This window comes from Pteronotus mesoamericanus, unplaced genomic scaffold (genome assembly GCF_021234165.1).
Source record: "Pteronotus mesoamericanus isolate MK-2021 breed Mesoamerican mustached bat unplaced genomic scaffold, CSHL_Meso_final contig_82, whole genome shotgun sequence".
Taxonomy (NCBI): Eukaryota; Metazoa; Chordata; class Mammalia; order Chiroptera; family Mormoopidae; genus Pteronotus; species Pteronotus mesoamericanus.
Genome location: NW_026555265.1, coordinates 14,476,666 through 14,494,017, shown reverse-complemented (window position 1 = coordinate 14,494,017; position 17,352 = coordinate 14,476,666). Strand labels below are relative to the sequence as shown.

Here is a 17,352-nt window from a genome sequence, read left to right as displayed (position 1 = left end):
TTGTTTCAGGTCTGTCTTTCCAAATGGCCTATCCAACCACTGAGGGCAGAAATGTTATCTTTCTTTTTCATTCATTACTCTGTTCTCAATTGCTTCACAAAGTGCTTGGCATGTAGATAGAGAGCTCATAAAATAACTTGAATGAGCTGAGTGAGATGAAAGCTAAACCAAGTGGGGTCCTTTCATCTATACTGTGGTTTCCAATCCTAAAGTTCTGCTCATGTTTATTCTACCTTGCAAGCCCCCATCATAACCTGTGCATCTCTGTGCTCCTGTCGGTGTTGGCTGACACCCCAAGGACTTGAACTCCTGTGTGTGCTGACCCACGTCATTACCTGTACACAGCTCACTTAGTCATTTGTTCACATTTTTTTCCTGAAGAAGAAGGCAACTTGTCAGGTTTTCCTATTATAATGAGTCACTTTTATTATGGCAAATATTCAAAGATGCAACTAATTTAACAGACCCAGAAGCTTAAAAGAATTGGGATCTGGAAATATTTAGGCAAACAGAAATTAGAATTCAGGAAAGAAAAGGAAGAGTGAGCATTTTGAACTAAGGCTCTCAGCATGCTCAACTAGTATGGATGCTCCAGGACATAGCTGGCAATGTTCTTGATGGCCAGCATCGTCTCCTCACAGGTTGGCCGGATCTGGGATTCAGGAAGGGTAAAACCGTATCTGCCTCTGTCCCGCAGTTCAAAGGTGAAGGCATATTTGATTCCTTGGTCATAGGCCCAGTCGTCAGAGCCTCCGGCAGCAGGATCTAAAATGTGCCAAGAGCAGAAAAAGAATCTTTACATCTACGAAGGAAATTTTTGAAAATGCCAGCTCCCTTTTATAATGACAACTGTTTCACTGTGCAATATAAAATAGGTAGGTTACTTGTCTAGTAAACTGGATCATAAAGGATACGGGGGCTATTTAAAAAAAATAGTGCGATGTCACCTCTAAGCCTGCTTTGTAAGAATGATGTGTTTAATACCTTAGGAAGTATGTAATTGTAATATATGAACTTCTCAGCGTGCCTGCAGGCTACGGTAAACTATGCTACATTGTCTGTAATTTGTTTACAAAACATATATAATTTCTGGGAAAAGAATGTGTATCTCCTAGGAAAAGAAGAAAAGCTGTATGATGATTGGAAAGAGGAGAGGGCTCCACACCCTGCAGAAACTGTGCTGCGTGATGAAATCAGAGGAGCTGGAAGGCAGGGCTGCACCTTCACTTTTGTTTCCTCAGAGCTTAGCATATGTCCTGGCACAGATGAAGCATTAATTCAATAACAATTACGATGTCACTGCCACACAGATTATGCATTCATCCGCTCACTAGTTATTCATTCATTTGTTCATTCTTTCATCTATGTAATTCCATCAGTGATGTACAGCCCCCACTGAGCAGCATGCCACTGGCTCAACTCTGGAGACATCAGGACAAATGAAAGACATGGCCTCTGCCCTCCTAGGCCTCACAGTATAAAATAGACAAGAAGTTCTCAACATAAATAGATGGGTTATTTCTGCTAGAACCCTTTAAGAAAATAGTGTACCACGCTGAATTCAGAGCAGTTTTCAAAAGGACGAGAATACAGAGAACTGTGTTTTACATAAAGCTTTAAAAAATAAAGCTTTAGTATTGGAGCCTCTCCAGTTGCATGGGAGGCCCCTTGATGACAGTCCTGGGTCTTTTTCCTTATATTTCTAGTCCTTTCAGATGCAGGGCAGAAAGGAATCATGCAAGGGCAAAGAAAAATATTGGTAGCAATTGAAAACAGAGCCTGCAGAATGTGCCTTCCCAGTCAAGTCTGAGGTTCTGGGGTCTTGCCCCCACCTAGTTCACTTGCCATGTGTCTCTTGTCCACATGTTTGCACAGCCCAAGCGACTGGTTATCCAGGGAAGCCCTCCTTCTTATGCTTTCCTCGGGCAACTGTCCTGGATAAAGCTTCTGGGGCAAGATCCTGGGTAGTTATCGCTGGCACCGCGGGCTGGGTTGCTTAGTCCTTGGTGTGCTCTTTCCTTGTGCACCCTTCTGTCCCAGCACTTAGTTCACCTATGTTCACATTTCCTGCTTCCCTGCTGTGGGCTCTTTAAAGACTATGTGGGTCCCTTCCTTCCCTTTCTCCTTCTCTCTTCCCTTCTCTCCATTCTTCCTTTCCTTCCTAGGACCTAGTAAAGGGCTGGCACATGGTAGATGCTCAACAGGTGTTTACAGAGAGTGAATGTTTCCTGAACAGAAAACTGATGGCATATTTTATAAAAAACTCACTGTCTGGCAGAAGACACATGCTTTAAATGATCAGAAAGAAGAGGCTCTGGGAACCATTTGTTGCCTTTTTAGGCATGGGGTCTCTCTACACAGTTCTGAAGCCAAGACTCACAGATTGTGGTAGCTCCGGGGCCATATGTGTACTTGGTGCCGTGCAGTGTGGCCAGTTCGTTCACAGTAGCTTTAGCCAGGGCATTCTGCAAAAAGACCACCAGTAAGTGAGTAAATCAAAGCACACACTGACAGACAGACAAACACACAAACAAACAAATATGCACACATTATTTTTAAGACATTGAAGAGGTGTAAGTCACAGTTCTGATTAACATTTCATACTTATTTAGCATGCATTCCAGTTTTTCCATCTAACTTTGTCATGTGATCCCAGTGACTGCCCCTGAAGACTGCCTTTCCCTAAAGCTCCGAGCAGTCACTCTGAGCTTCCCTCTGTCTCACACACAATGTGTCACATTGTGTCAACACCACTCGATGGCCTCTGAATTCTCAGTGACTTTTTCTGTCTTTTCTCTCAGTGGCCCCAGGGTCTAGTTCAGGGCTTGTCATTCAGTGGGTGTTCAGTAACGATTTGTTGGAACGCTGAGGATGCTTAGCGCTCTTCTTACTAATTTGAGAATTAGTTTATTTATTTTAAATCATGTTACAGTAAAGTATCAGTCTGGGAATAAGTTCTGTTTTAGTCAGAGGACAGTCTTTTACTTCATTTTCTTGTTTATTTACATAGAACTTAGTTGGTCTTTTTTTTTTTTTTTTTGGTGGAATTCTTATTTAGGCTTGTTAAACATTTTTTTTAAACCTTAGTTCAGGCTAGAGAAATGAGGCTCTAGTGATTTGTAACTGTCCCAGGTATCACATTTATCAACATAACAAAATGTCACTGTGTATTGAAAATTAGATCATGTCTCAAGATTAATTTGGCAATTTTATCTTGTCTCTGGAGCTTGTAAGAAAAAAGTGAGAGGAAAGGAGGTCTTTATGGTTGTGCAAAGAGGTTATGTGCTTATTACAGGCAAACAAACAAAAGTCAAATGCACACAAAATAACCCCAAACAAAAACACAGCCACTTGGAAATGTGTCTGGTTATAAAGCCAAGATAAAGTCATGGTAGGGTAATGGGAGTTGGGGCAGGAGCATTAGACACTACATGTATGAATGACTCAATAGCCAATGCAATGCTCACAATCCAGTATAGAAATGCGTAGGAACTGGTAGTTGCAAGGATGGGTTGATTTTTGAAGCTTGGAAGATTTCTAGACTGAAAAATTAGAGAACATTTATTTTATTTTCAAATGAGAATATTTGAATTCTAGAGTAAGTAGCAAATATTAACTTCTGTGTATTCTTTTTTTCTTAGAAGTAGCATCACCCTCAAAGGGCCCATTGCCTACCTGCCCCCTGCACTTAGCCCCTCAAGGAGAAGGAAAGCTTTGTATCCAGCACCTCCTTGTACCATAAGAGCTCTAACATCCCTTGACACACTGCCTGTTTAAATGAATCATTAGAAAAGCAAGGCCTGCACAGGCTACCCGGGGAATACAGATTTGAAAATCTGTTTACTGAAAGAGAATAAGCCACAATTCATTCTGGTTATGAAACTAGCTGTATTTCATACGTTGGCATCATAATTATGTCTTGTACATATGCTTGGAAAACTGTGAGGTGGGTGATGAAAATAGAATAATTCTATTTACAGCACAGAAACTTCCTTTAGTCTTTCTCTAATATTAAAACCAGTTTAGTGGATTCTTATGTAAAATTGATGAGGGTATGCCCGTAAGACTTCAAAGATTCCTGCTCCCAAGGAGTTAATGCTTCATCAACCAAGTGGTAAATTAAAAAATTTAAAAAGAATTATAAAATTTAAATCATGATTTTCTGGTTTGGTCAATTCAAATGATGCAGTAAGTTTTTTTGTAACTAATTTATTATTCTCAGAATTATGGACAGTAGCTTGAAAATTTTAGAGTTTTACTTTCTTTTCTTTTCTTTTTCCAAACTGGTAAACTATCATGTGCTTTCTCTTACTGCATGGAATCTTTACTGGTGTGATCTAAGTGTCTGGTTCCTGTTCAATCTTTTTCTGACCAACACACCAGAGTTAGGTCTTCTCACCACCCATTACAGCCTATTGTTAGAATAGGAATAATCTACAAACATTTTATAGTACTCAGAATAAATTTAAAACCATCTGTTAGTGGTGTGAAACATGATAAGATACTAATTCTTTTTGTAGGCAAACAATATGTTTTTACTGTCCTACAATTTGACTTGCCATTACCTAAGACCATCTAGTTATTTTTTCTGTAATGCAGAACCTCTGATCCTAAAAAACTTTTATTCCTCCTCTAGTTACATTCTCCAGGCTTTTCATCTGTTCATTCCTTTCCCCTTTAACCCAAGAATTATTACTTTTACTTAGTAGAAATATGGTTCTAGGAAGTGCCAGTGATCTCAGGTATAGCATTGTGACCATAGTTAACAATACCGTATCAAATACTTGAAGGTTGCTGAGAGTAGAGCTTTAATGTTTTCACCATAATGACAAAAACAAAAACAAAATAGTAATTATGTGAGGTAAAAGATGTGTTGACTGATGTGGTAAACATTTCACAATATATACATGGGTCAAATAATCATATTACCAGTATATTACCAGTGTATTATAATATGTCAGTTATGTCTTAATAAAGCTGGAAACAAAAAGATATATGATTCTCCAGGGTTGGTCCCAAATGTGAAAAGTTATAAATACTACAGAGGATTGACAACAAAAAGATTATTGTCATCATCTCCTGAATTCCTGTATATTGGTTGACCTTCAAGTTTCTAAATATATTTATTGGTATAACATAATATTTGAGATATCCAACAAAATCTAAGGGGCCTACTCGTGATCTGTCACTTCGTTTGACTTATTCAACTTATCAGTCTAGCCATAACTACTGTTAGGATCACACAGAAAAGTTCTGTTTGCCTTTTCTCAAAATGATAACCAAGTGTTTTGAAAGCCTCATAGGCATCTCGGAAACAGCTGCTTTGCCTGTGATGCTGAAGCAATATCTAAGATTGATGTTATCTTAAAACTGCCGTTGTCTTGCTTCTGTCTCTGGTGCACGTTGCAGGAACACTTGGTTTATATCCCTCAGCTTTAGCTCTCCTTGTCCTCAGGGACTCTCTCATCTGGGTATCTACCTCTTCACTCATCTTATGAGCAGCACCTAATCATACCTTTCAGTGACTCTCAGCTTCTAATGCAGGCGAGCCTCCATTTTTTGCATAAGGGTGTGTGCTTGTGCCTCCCTTCTCTTTCAGCCTTGCTGCGCCTCTCCTGTTCCTTCTGAGCTAGGTTTCCCTGAACTCATCCCTGTAGACCCAACCTGGCTTCTCCTTACCTCCATGGTCCTTCTCTCTTTGTCAGAATCTCCTTTCTTTCCTTGTTCACATGGAAAATTGCTCTTGTTCTTCAAGATTTTGGTTTGTAGTGTTACCTATCTTTGCTAAGCTATCTGAACTCTCCAAGGGAACACTGAGTCCCCTCCTTTGTGAGGGCTTACACCTCTATCAGAGTTCCTGTCACTTTGTGCTGTAATCATTTTTTGTTTTTTGTTTTTTGCATTTATTTGCCTCTCCAGGCCACACCCTGCCCCGGGTGAGTTCCTTGTGAGAAGGGATTCTTGGCTATTCATTTTGTATCCTCAGCAGATTGCAAAGCACCTAGCACATGGTTGGTTGACTGAGTCTTATTCTAGGACTTTGGGGCATTACAGATTCGGGGCCTGATTTGGATGTAGGTGCAAAGGGATGGTCTTTGCAGAGGCTGAACTGTGACCCACCTGAGTGGTGATTGGGATGCTTGTGGGGAGGGTGGCAGTACCATAGAGTGATGGCTGATGGGTTGCCACGTTTAGACATTGACCTCTGCTGTGGATTTACTTATTTCCATTAATATTGAAAAAAAATGAAGTCTGTGAACCCTTTCTCTCAGCCCCTCAAAGCCAAGAAACAAAAAATTCAGAACAGACATTAAGCAACCAAAATATCATATTTTAAATTCCAACGATCTTAAAAAAAAAATCCCTGGAATCAGTGTGGGTCTTTTCTTTTGAAGAGTTCAAATACTTTCACAAATGTTAGTCATTTATCTTCCCAACATTATCTGTCCACATTTCATTGATACAGAATTTTGCAGCAGAGCGGAATGCCGTGGGGGGCAGCGTGCTTGGTGCGAATGCTTCAACCAAGCTGGGCGACTGACCCCTGCCAGGGACGGCCAAGGGGGAGGTGATCCCTGCATTTGCTAAAATGTTAGAGTGGTAACTCCTTTCCCTTGTATGGCTCTGTAAAAAGGGACAAAGACAGCTGAGGAAAGACCCACAGAAGCAATCGCACATCAGAGTGTGATCCACATCTTGAAAAACTCCAATTAATGACACTTTCTATATAACCTGTCATTTGAGGGACATCTTACATCTTTGCTCAATGGGTTCAAAATAAGAACTAACATTTACATAAACTTTAGACTCTACAAAGAACTCTTGATAAGAGCTAGATATTTTTATCCCCATTTTACAGATAAAAGAACTGAAACTCAGAGAGGATAAAAGAATGTGCCCAAGGGCACGCAGCCCTGGTAAGTGGCTGACTTGAGCTAGGTTCTTCTTGCTTTAAATCCTGTGCTCTTTTTCACTTCTCCTTGTGGCCTTCGAATACTTCAAAAGAAGTGTTGCTGGAGCTGGTTTTACCAATTGTAAAGAACAGAAGAAAGCTAAATATAAATCAGCCTCAGAGAAAACTTTGCTTTCAGTCAAGGCCAAACATAACGAGCCTTTATTAATCTTTAGATATGAGTTTCCTACCACATCTTATGCATGTTCTCTTTTGTCACCTGTTTTCTTAGAAAGGGGCCTTAGTCATATAGCAAAAGACAGAGAGAGTCTAAAGTGTCACATCTAACTCAAAGCCCAAGAGACAGAGGACCAGTGTAACGGTTCTCCAGGCTCCGAGCTCCAGGGGGCTGGGGAGATGAATAAAGTGATGGTGTTTTTTCCCAATGACCTGTGTTCCTGGGTAACATGTGATGGGGAAGCCCCTGTCTCATGACCGAGCTCATGGTCCTCATTGCAGCCTCCATTTACACAGCCAAGGTCATGATCAGGGATGCTGCCTTCTAATCTTCCACTGGTCCATTTTTATAGTGCAAGAAGATGAAGGCCCCAAACTGACTTGAGGTCTAAACCAATTCAAAGGAAATTTTCTTCAGAACTTTGTTTCTTACTAGAAGTCCTGAGTTTAACCATCTCTCTGATGGATGCATGTGATACTGGAAGCATCAAAATGATCTTTAACTGTAGTTTCCTTCCTTTCCTCCTGTGATAATGGGGAACTTAAACCAAGGGACCAATGAGGAATTGAACTTTTATAATTTTGGGGCAAAAGCAGAAGCCTGCAAGGCCTACAAGCAGGCACTGAGGAGAAAGCCTCTGGGACTTTAACAAACAAATATGCTTCTGAGGAAAAAAAACGCAGGCCCGGGGTTGCAGAACCCTGAGATTAGAGGAAAGGCAAGGAGGCAGGGGCAGGCTTGGCTTAGGAGTGCAGGGCCTGCTATCTCAGCAGAGCCCACAGGGAGTGTGGGAATGTTTGCACTGATGTAAACCAAATTTTTCCTGTGGCTGATCTACAGACATACTTTTAAGCTCTTTAAAATTCAAGGAAAATGTGAAGCATGAGTCAGCTGGTTTCAAAGTCCAGTGATTTGTGTGTGTGTGTGTGTGTGTGTGTGTGTGTGTGTGAGAGAGAAGTGGTCCTCTTTCCAAATAAATACGAAAAAAATAAGTGCTACAGAATGGGGATGGACAGGTCTCCTGCACTTCAGATTTGCAGAACATTGTAAACTATTTGTGAGAAGGGTGTGAGATCCTGTGAAAGCCAGGCACCTTTGGCTGGGAATGTGACTCTGTTCTTATCTTTGTTTAGAGCAGGGTTTCTCCACTTCAGCGCTCTTGACATGTGGGCTGGGTGTTGCTTTTCTGTGGGGCCGTCCTGTGCATTGTAGAATGAGGCCAGAATCCCCTGGCCTCGACCCGCTCCAGGCCAAGCACAACCACAGTTGTGACAACCAAAAATGTCTCCCCAACACTGACAAGTGCCCCCTGGGGGCAGGGGAAGGGGCAACGTTAGTTTAAAGGAAAGTCAGATACAGGATATAATGATGGCAAAAGAATATATTTTGTAGAAAAAAAGTAAAAAAGGCAGGTAACTGGTTTTAAACGTGTTCTGAATCCTTATTTTCTTCTGTTGACTATGGTATAAGTGTCTCCTAAATACCACTGCTAGGTCAATCCTGCTAAAATATCACTTTACCAGCAGGGTCACCAGATATAGCATAAAATATGGCATTCTCAGTTAAATTTAAATTTCAGATAAAGAAAGAACACTTTTAAGTTTAAGTCTGTCTTGTGCAATTTGTAACATACCTAAACACTAAAAATTATATGTTGTTTTTTTGAAATTTCAGATGTAACTGAGAGTCCTCTATTTGACCTGGTGATCCTATTTCCAGGTCGTTGACTGCAGGACCCTACTCTGACACCGGATTCATCCTGACATTCAGGTTCCTCCAGAATCTGGTTACCTCACCCCTGCTCTCACAAGAACTCTCAAAACAGTCCCTCTCCTCCTCGACTCCATTTTCAGTCCCACTGGGGTACCTTTGTTTGCTCTTCTCTCTGCCTAAAGTTCACTTTTCCTTCCGCAGCCACCCCAGTTCTGCCCATCCTTCAAGGCTGTTCAGAACAAATTGGGTCTCCTCTCTGCAACCTCCATTGAATAGCTTCATCACACATTGCCATTTCCCCGCCCTGAAGTCCCGATATTGTCCCTATTTGGAAACTCCCATTCGGTACTTCTCTTGTACAGTATCACATAGGTGAGTCTTCTCATTTCAATAGGATCCTACCTTCCCTATCGGAGGAACCATGGTTTATGCTGAGCACTTAAGAGGTGCTCCATGATATTTCTGGTAATTGCCTGATGAGCCAAGTACTGACCAGGCCCTAGAGGAGAATTTTAACAGGCCAAGAAATCACTTAAAATGTATAGTGGTAAAGCAGCAACCAATTTCTCCAATCAAAGAAACTGTGCAGTTGTTATTTGAAAAATTTCTGTCTTTTAAGTGAGATTACAAATTCTGAGAATATTCCTGAAGTGGATGTTTCGTGCTTCCAGTCCTGTCTGATGTAGCTGCTGGTAGCCTACCTGACAGAGGGACAGTGGCCTCCTCACTCTTGTTATTAGGCAGGGACATGGTGACACTGTGACTGGCTGTGTCCATGGCCCTGCAGTTGTCCACCTCCTAATCACAGTTTTCTTCTACCTGATTTTTATGTTCATCTCTAACCAGGGTTTTGCTCTATGCTCACATGCTTGGGTGAAGTGCCGGATTTCTATCTTGGTGGCTCATTAACTGAAACTTTAATTTAATAATTTAAATTAAATAAATTTAATTTAAATTTCTTATTAATTTAATAAGAAGTAGTGAGGTGCCATGAGACTAGAAGGTGTTAGACTTTAGAATGAGATTTCTATCTTTTGGTTAAGTTTAATAATTTTTCAGGAAGACTATCATTTTTCTCCTGATTAATGAATATCTACCCATGAAAGTAGAACCACAATCAAGGCTGAGCCCTGAGAAGTCAAGCACCTCAGCTGACGAGTGTAAATCCTTAGCAAAGACCAGGGACAGAGGTATGAAAGACTTTATTTGATGAGTGACAGCTACATGGTGTACCAAGATAGAAAAGGGCCACACCAATATGTGTGTGTGTCTTGGGAAATTGGGGAAGCCTAGGACATTCTTCAAGATCCAATGGTGCTAGGCCCTAGGCTGCCTCTGTCACTACTTTGACTTAGCCAAGCCTTTGTTGTCTCAGCTGAAAAATGAGAAACAACCAGAGAAACTCCAAGATTTCCTACTGTAAAATTCAGTGCTTCTAATGCAGAAATGTGGCGTGAGATGCACGCCCGTTTGTGAACCTTTGTAGAGTGAGTGCACATCAGCTTTCTATTTGGTCAGTCTGGGGAGTGGGTCAGGATACTTAGTTGATTTAGTTATTCTGGGTTCTTACTTTTGAACTGAGAAGTTGTATAATAATAATTATTATCATTAATGGTGCCATGTAGTCCTCTCTCAGGGGGAAGGTGTACCAAAAATTGGGAGCTTCTCCTTGAAGCATTTTTTTGGGCAACAAATATAATCTTATAAATTTTGTTAGTATATAGAGAAATTAGAATCATGTATGTCTCCATATATATACACATAGATATATACACACACCAAATTTTGTATAAGACAATATCTGCTTTGCATTTCTTTAAGAAAATTCTGACTTATTTATAATAATGTGGTATGCCCAGAATTTATCCTAGTAATTTTTTCCTACCTTGTTTTCTACTGTGGGGTCACATTTTTTTAACTGAGAATTAATATGGAGACACTAGATTTGGATGGAACATTCATCTTTTTAGAGCAAGACTTTTACTTTCTCCTTGATATCCTCATTAAAAAATCATGAAAAAGCTAATATTTCTATTTTTGAGAGGCTCAAATTGTTTTTTGGCTATACATACATTTGTAATAATGCTGCAGTTATGAGTTCTAGCAAAATGTGCTTAGGAAGTGCATTAGATTTATACAAAATAAGAAAAAAGATTGAAAGGATCTCTAGTTATTCAAAAAATTTAAAGTTTCTTTGGCGTGCCAAACTAAATTCAGATTCCCAAATGAATCAAATTACACATACCTTAGATTTTACTGGTGCATTTAAACATTTCTTTTAAGTTACCAGGCTAAAATTTAATCATAAAACAATTATTGGAAATTAAAGTAACTTAAATCGATTAGTGTAATAAAAGTAAAATGCCATTTTGCATTTTAGTCACTTATTATACTCTGAAAAAGATGAGGAGTAGCATATACTTTTCCTTGACTCTATTAGTTTTGTGAATATAAAAATAAGTATATATATCCAAGATAAGATTATTTTGTGGTTTTTGCTTTTTTTTTTTGAGAATAGATTGTGAAAATTTTACTTTAATATATTTCTGCTTATTACACTTTTTTGCTAATTAGAATTTAAAAGCAATTTTGAAGGACAGGATTTCTAATACTTTTTTTGCGATTCTCTATCTTTCCTTGGTTTTCCCATGAAGAAGGGGCTGTTAGAGGAGCAGTGGTGGCTAACATTGTGAGGAAATGGTTTCCCTCCCCTGGGGTTACATGTGAACTGGCCCACTAAGCCCAGCAGCTCTGAGTCTGGGTCTTTTCCTGAATAAAAGTACCATAGGAAGTAGCAAAAATTATTCACTAGATTCTAAAAGTACAACTTGACATTTTTTTTAAAAAAGGATAATCTGTAGGTTTTCAGAGTGACCCAGATACTATGTTATTGTATTGGAGTGACAAAGTTTTCACCTAAGAGAGCTTGAATATTTTCTCAAATTTAGAAAAAATATTGAAACTTTGTGAAGCAGTTCCATTCCAAAGAATACTTTAAGCATTAGTCTTTTAGAATTTATGTTTAAAACTAGTTGCTCTTAAGTAAACTGGATACCTTGGTTATTGTTACCCTTAATATGGTTTATAATTTTTGGAATTACTCTTTTACTTACTCATTAGTGCTTAGTTATTATGGCTTTGTCTTTTTCTGTTCTTAGGTAGTACAATTTAAACATATTCACATGAATTAAGCAATCAATCACGCCCTTCACCCCCCGCCCCGCCCCCACCTCCTCTCTTTTGGTGGCCAGAAATATGAGTCTGAGACGAAGAGCTTACTGCTCCCTGCCCCCCACCTCTGGGATGGCAGGCCTTCAAGCACCCACTGGGAACACTCATAGACCGAGTATATTGGAAAACTGAAATATTTAATGGTTCTAACTAATGATGTTTTCCTTTGTATTTTGGCTACAGATAGGGAAAACAGGGAGCTTTTTGAAAAACAGCATTTTTTTTTTTTTAAAAGGACCTGGCCAATTATTGCATTAGCTATCATTTTTCTAAGAGGGTGAGTTATTTTTCCATTTTGATCTTCACAAAATATTTACAGCATTACATGTTTGACTTGGTCTCTGAAAGACTGAATCTGAAAGTACAGAACAATTTCCAGTTGTTAAAGTTACTGGGTCTTCAAATTTATGTATTTAGGTAAGCCAAATAAATATCTGTGTCACTGTGGAAGTGGAATAATTTTTTTTTTGGCATAACTCAAATGCTTTAAATCTTTTACTTGTTCTTTTAGATCACTCATCCCAACTTCTGGCAGCCAGATGTTTCAAAAATTTAAAAAAAAATTTGAAGAATTTAAACCTGTTTCTTTAAAAAATATGCACGTATGTGTGATATTTATTATATAATTTAGCTTTTCATGTAGTTATATCTTGATCCTCCAACAAGATTGCTAATTTTTTGAGTCAGAGATATTAATTTTTTTGCATTATTTCATATATCTAGTAAGGACTCATTCACATCATTTTTCCATTGATTGATTTACTTTTGTGTCTCACCTAATCAAACAGTGAAATAAGTAATTTTAGGATCTTATCACTTAACCCATCAACCAAATGTGTCACCTGCCATCCCCTGCCTATGTCAGATTCAGGTCAAGGCAACTTGACAAAATTGACTTTCTGATTAAGATTATGTAAGAGATGAAGGAACTTTGTTGATTATCCCAGATGCTTCCGAAATTATCATGTGAGTCAGTATTGTGGTGAAGCAGGAGTAGGTAGAACTATTGTCATTCTGAAGATTAGCGAATAAGCCACATGTTGCGGACTGTTCCCTGCATCAAAATCATATTTTTTTTAGCTAATTTATCTAGCCAATTCTAGATTCCCTATAAATCTGTGGTAAATTTTTGCTTCTATTACCAAAAATCACTGATGGAAGTTGCAGAAATGGATCTTACAGTTTTTTTTTCCAGAAATAAAATTAAAAAAATTTCAACAGTGAAATGCCACATCTATTGTCATGACTACTTACCAACTCAGCATTGTTCTCTGTGAGTTTGTAATCATAGGAGTAAGGATAAAGCATCATTTGAGAGTAGGAGTGGATTGTCAGATATGCTTTGATTGAAGACAGGTTGCTGCGGATGAAATTCGCCAGGGCCTTGGACTCCTTCTCAGATTCTGCAGCAGGTCCACAGTAAGTTTCATCACAGGGATTTCTAGAGGCTCCGATTTCTGAAAAAAGATATTTTGTTGTTAATGGCAAATGATCATGTATTGAAGTTCTCACAGGGCATGTTTCAAACTTTCAAATTAGAGAGTTAAAAATAAGTGGTTTTCACAGAATGACATATAATTATCCTCTTATATGTATACATTATAAAATATGTACACATTTAGTCACAAGATTAGGACAGTTTGTTTTTTAAAGTAACAGGGTAATAAATTGCATGTGAAATCAGCAATGTTTCCCTCTGTAGTAGTATACAATCAGAGCAATATGGTGTAAGAAAATTAATATCCATGAGAAATTTCCATATTATTGTAATCACTTGTAAGAGTCAAATCACAAAATTACAATTATATCACAATTTTATTTAAATAACTATTTAATGATGGTCTCCTCTAGATTAGCTGTTCCACAAGTAATAGGATTATGTCTGGTTTGTTCAGACTTATGTTTCCCACATCTAGCATAGCTAGGAACACAATAGAGCAGGCAATACATTTTTACTGACTTAATAAATAAATTTTGTTACCCATGCTTTCAGAAGTTAGAATTCTAAACTGTAAAATTTTATATTTTTTCTTATTTTAGTCACTATTGTGTTTCCTATGTCACTTTTCCTCCTATGCTTCTCAACAGATACATGCAAAACGGTCAGCCAGATACTTACTGCACCAACCAGCATCAAAATTCCTGTTGGGGTCTGTGCCAATGCATTTAGTTCCAGCATATATGGAGCGAGTCTTTCTCCACATTCGGTTCTGAAGGTAGATTATATGGTTAGAACAAGTAGAATAGAAAGTGGTTGGTTTTAATTTGATTAGACCCTCTCAGTATTGGTTTATATACCTTTGTCCAGGTGTAGACGTAGCCATCAATATTGAACACAGGCAAGACATAAAAGTCTAACTTTTCGAGAAATTCTGTCATGTGGATCTCACGTCCATAGGTGCGAATAGCCTGTGTATGAAATATGAAGCAGAATTTCATGAAAAAATGGAATGTATGATGCTACTAAAATTACAGTCTAACTACATAGACTGGATGAATGTTGACTTTGGTAATGAAAGCAGTGTCTTCTATTAAGGTAGATATTAATATTTAAAAAGCAATTAGGAAAATACTACTGATAATTTTATTTAAAATACTTATTTCTAATTTTTCCCTTTTTTCAGGATACTCTATTTTATCTCTATGTAATCCATATAATTATTTTTTATTTTAACTTTAAAAATGAATGAAGATTTAACAAAATTAAAGACTGCTAAAGAACTTAGGAGGTATCCAGAGTCTGTCCAGAAGGTATCCAGCCATGTTATATGAAAAATAGAGACATTTATTGAAGAAGACACAGATACAAGAAAGAGTGTACATAGGACAATGACACCTCAGTCCCCTTCAAAATAGGCACCTTGGGATCTTACACAGTTCTTCCAATCTCTGTCAGCTGCCCCATCATATTTTCCTGAATCTCAATGACGGTCTGAAATCTCTTCCCTTTCAAAGGTGATTTTAATTTTCGGAAAAGCCAGAAGTCACATGGTGCCAAACGTGGGCTGTAGGGGGGCTGAGTCACCTGGGTGATTTGATATTTCAATAAAAAACTCTGCACGAGATGTGATGCATGAGCAGGCATATTGTTGTGATGAAGCTACCAATCACCAGTTGCCCATAGTTGAGGCCTTGTGAATCATCTGAACAGTTTCCTTGGAGGAATGTTCAAGCTCAATACAAATCCGGTGCAGATTTGTTGCTCTACTCACTCAGTCATTTTGAATGCAATGGCTACACAATACACATGTTCACACAATAGTGTCTTCTGCCCCCACTGACTAGTCCAGTGAAGTTGTCATTGTTCATGCATGCACATTCCATGCTCCTTGGCAGCCAGGTTACATGTATGTCCTGCAAGCCATTTTTGTTATATTAACAATGGCTGGACTTTTTCTGGACATACCTTTGGGTATATATTTACTTCCTTTGCAATAATAACTGCAATATCTTTTTTTCAAAGTTAGTAGGATATGAGGGTGAGACCCGTTCTACTAAGTAAGCAATATATATGGGTGGCTATGCATGTTTCTCATAATATCATCTAGAAAATTTATTTAATTTCTACAAAACTTCCTGTAGATGGTTTCACAGGAATGTCCATCATAGAAGAAGAATGAGAAACTCTTCCATTATGAAGTGAACTTCCACTGATGAATTTTGGGCAGCCTGTCACTGAGGCTCCCAACTGCGCAATGATGGAAGTCTCCTTCCTATTCTTCTTTCTTCAGAACAGAACTCTGTTAAGGGACTGGATTTGTTTTCCATGCTAAGTAATGTGGACACTTATCAAGGAATGAGGACCTCATGCTGATTTATTATATTCTCTTAGTTGTAGTCGCTCAGCCCCAGAATTGTTTTTAAGTGAATAACTCTTCCCTAGGCTTGCTTGCATGGACTTTAAGATATGTAAGTATTCTATGTACTAATAGTTTTTATATACTTTCTGTGACCCTAAGTGTGTGTGATCATTATAACAACACTTGGTAAAGCTTGGGCTTTTTAGGTTGGAGAAGCTATAGAACCATGCTTTTTTAATGGTATACAATTGGAGATAACCAAAGTAATGATAAATGTTCTTTCCCTCTAGAGGACAGATGGTGAGACACCCACTGAAGTTAAATGGTACCAGTTAGATACGTAAAACATCTTGAAACCAAAACTATACAAATAGGCACAGAAGTGCTTCACAGAAAGTATATTGTATATAAAATATTCTTATATTTTAAAGCCCTTTAAAATATTTTAAACCTTTGACTTTGAAATAATTTTAGACTTACGGAAGAGTTGCAAGTACAGGGAGTTCCATACACCTTTCACTCAGCTTTCCCTAAAGTTACCATTTTACATAACCATGGCATCATGATCAAAGTGATACACTTTGGTACAATATTATAAACTAAACTACAGGCTTTACTCAGATTTCACCAGGTTTTCTACTAATGTTCTTTTTCTGTTCTAGGGCCCCACATTGCATTTGGTTGTCATGTCTCCATAGTCTCCTCTTATCTGTGACTGTTCTTCAGTCTTTGTCTTTTATGACTGACACTTCTGGTGAAGAGTACTGGTCTGGATATTTTGCAGAAACCCTCAGCCGAGTTTCTCTGATTTTTTAAAAGTAATTAATCAGAGAGAGGTTATGCATTTTGGAGAAGAATACCACAAAGACAATATGCCTTTTCAGTGGGTAGTATCAGAAGGTACATTGTATTGATTATATCTTATACTGGTGGTGTTAACCTTGATCATTTGGCTAAGGTAGTTTGTGCTAGATTTCTTCACTGTCAATTTTACCTTTATATTTTGATACATATTTTTGAAGAGATACTTTTAAGACCGCAAATATTCCATTTCTCTTTAAACTTTTACCCCCTGATTTTTGTAGCCATCCATTGATTTCCCTGAACTGATTATACCTATGGTATTCTAGTGACGATTTTCTATCTTGCTCATTCTTTGTATATCCATTAGTTGTAATTCTGTAAGAAAGACTTGATCATTCCTTCCCTTTTATTTATTTATTTAATCATCTATAACAATAGGAGCTCATGGAAATTTAAAAATTTTAATTTTTAAAGGGCTTTCAAATGTATATTATAGTTATAAGGAATAAAAACAATATCATTTAGAGTAGGAACCACTATGTACTGTTTTCTTTTATTCTGAAGCATGTAATGATTATTATTCAGGAGGTAATGATCAAGGTAGTGATTTATACATAATCATTAACTTTTATCCACTATATTACTGATTAGCCTCTCCAACAAAGGTGGGTGTG

The 17,352-nt window shown here is 38.1% G+C and overlaps 1 protein-coding gene across 1 annotated transcript in view; it reads right to left on the bottom strand.

Annotated features, from left to right (window-relative positions):
• Window positions 1-437: 437 nt before the first annotated feature.
• CPB1 (carboxypeptidase B1) overlaps window positions 438-17,352 on the bottom strand; it is a 43,359-nt gene continuing 26,444 nt past the window's right edge. Inside the window, exons 7-11 of the mRNA XM_054585281.1 lie at window positions 14,373-14,483; window positions 14,194-14,284; window positions 13,329-13,531; window positions 2,381-2,465; window positions 438-765 (exon numbers count right to left, since the gene is read on the bottom strand). Coding sequence (XP_054441256.1) covers window positions 578-765; window positions 2,381-2,465; window positions 13,329-13,531; window positions 14,194-14,284; window positions 14,373-14,483 — 678 coding nt within the window. The 3' untranslated portion in view covers window positions 438-577. The remainder of the gene's footprint in view (window positions 766-2,380; window positions 2,466-13,328; window positions 13,532-14,193; window positions 14,285-14,372; window positions 14,484-17,352) is intronic.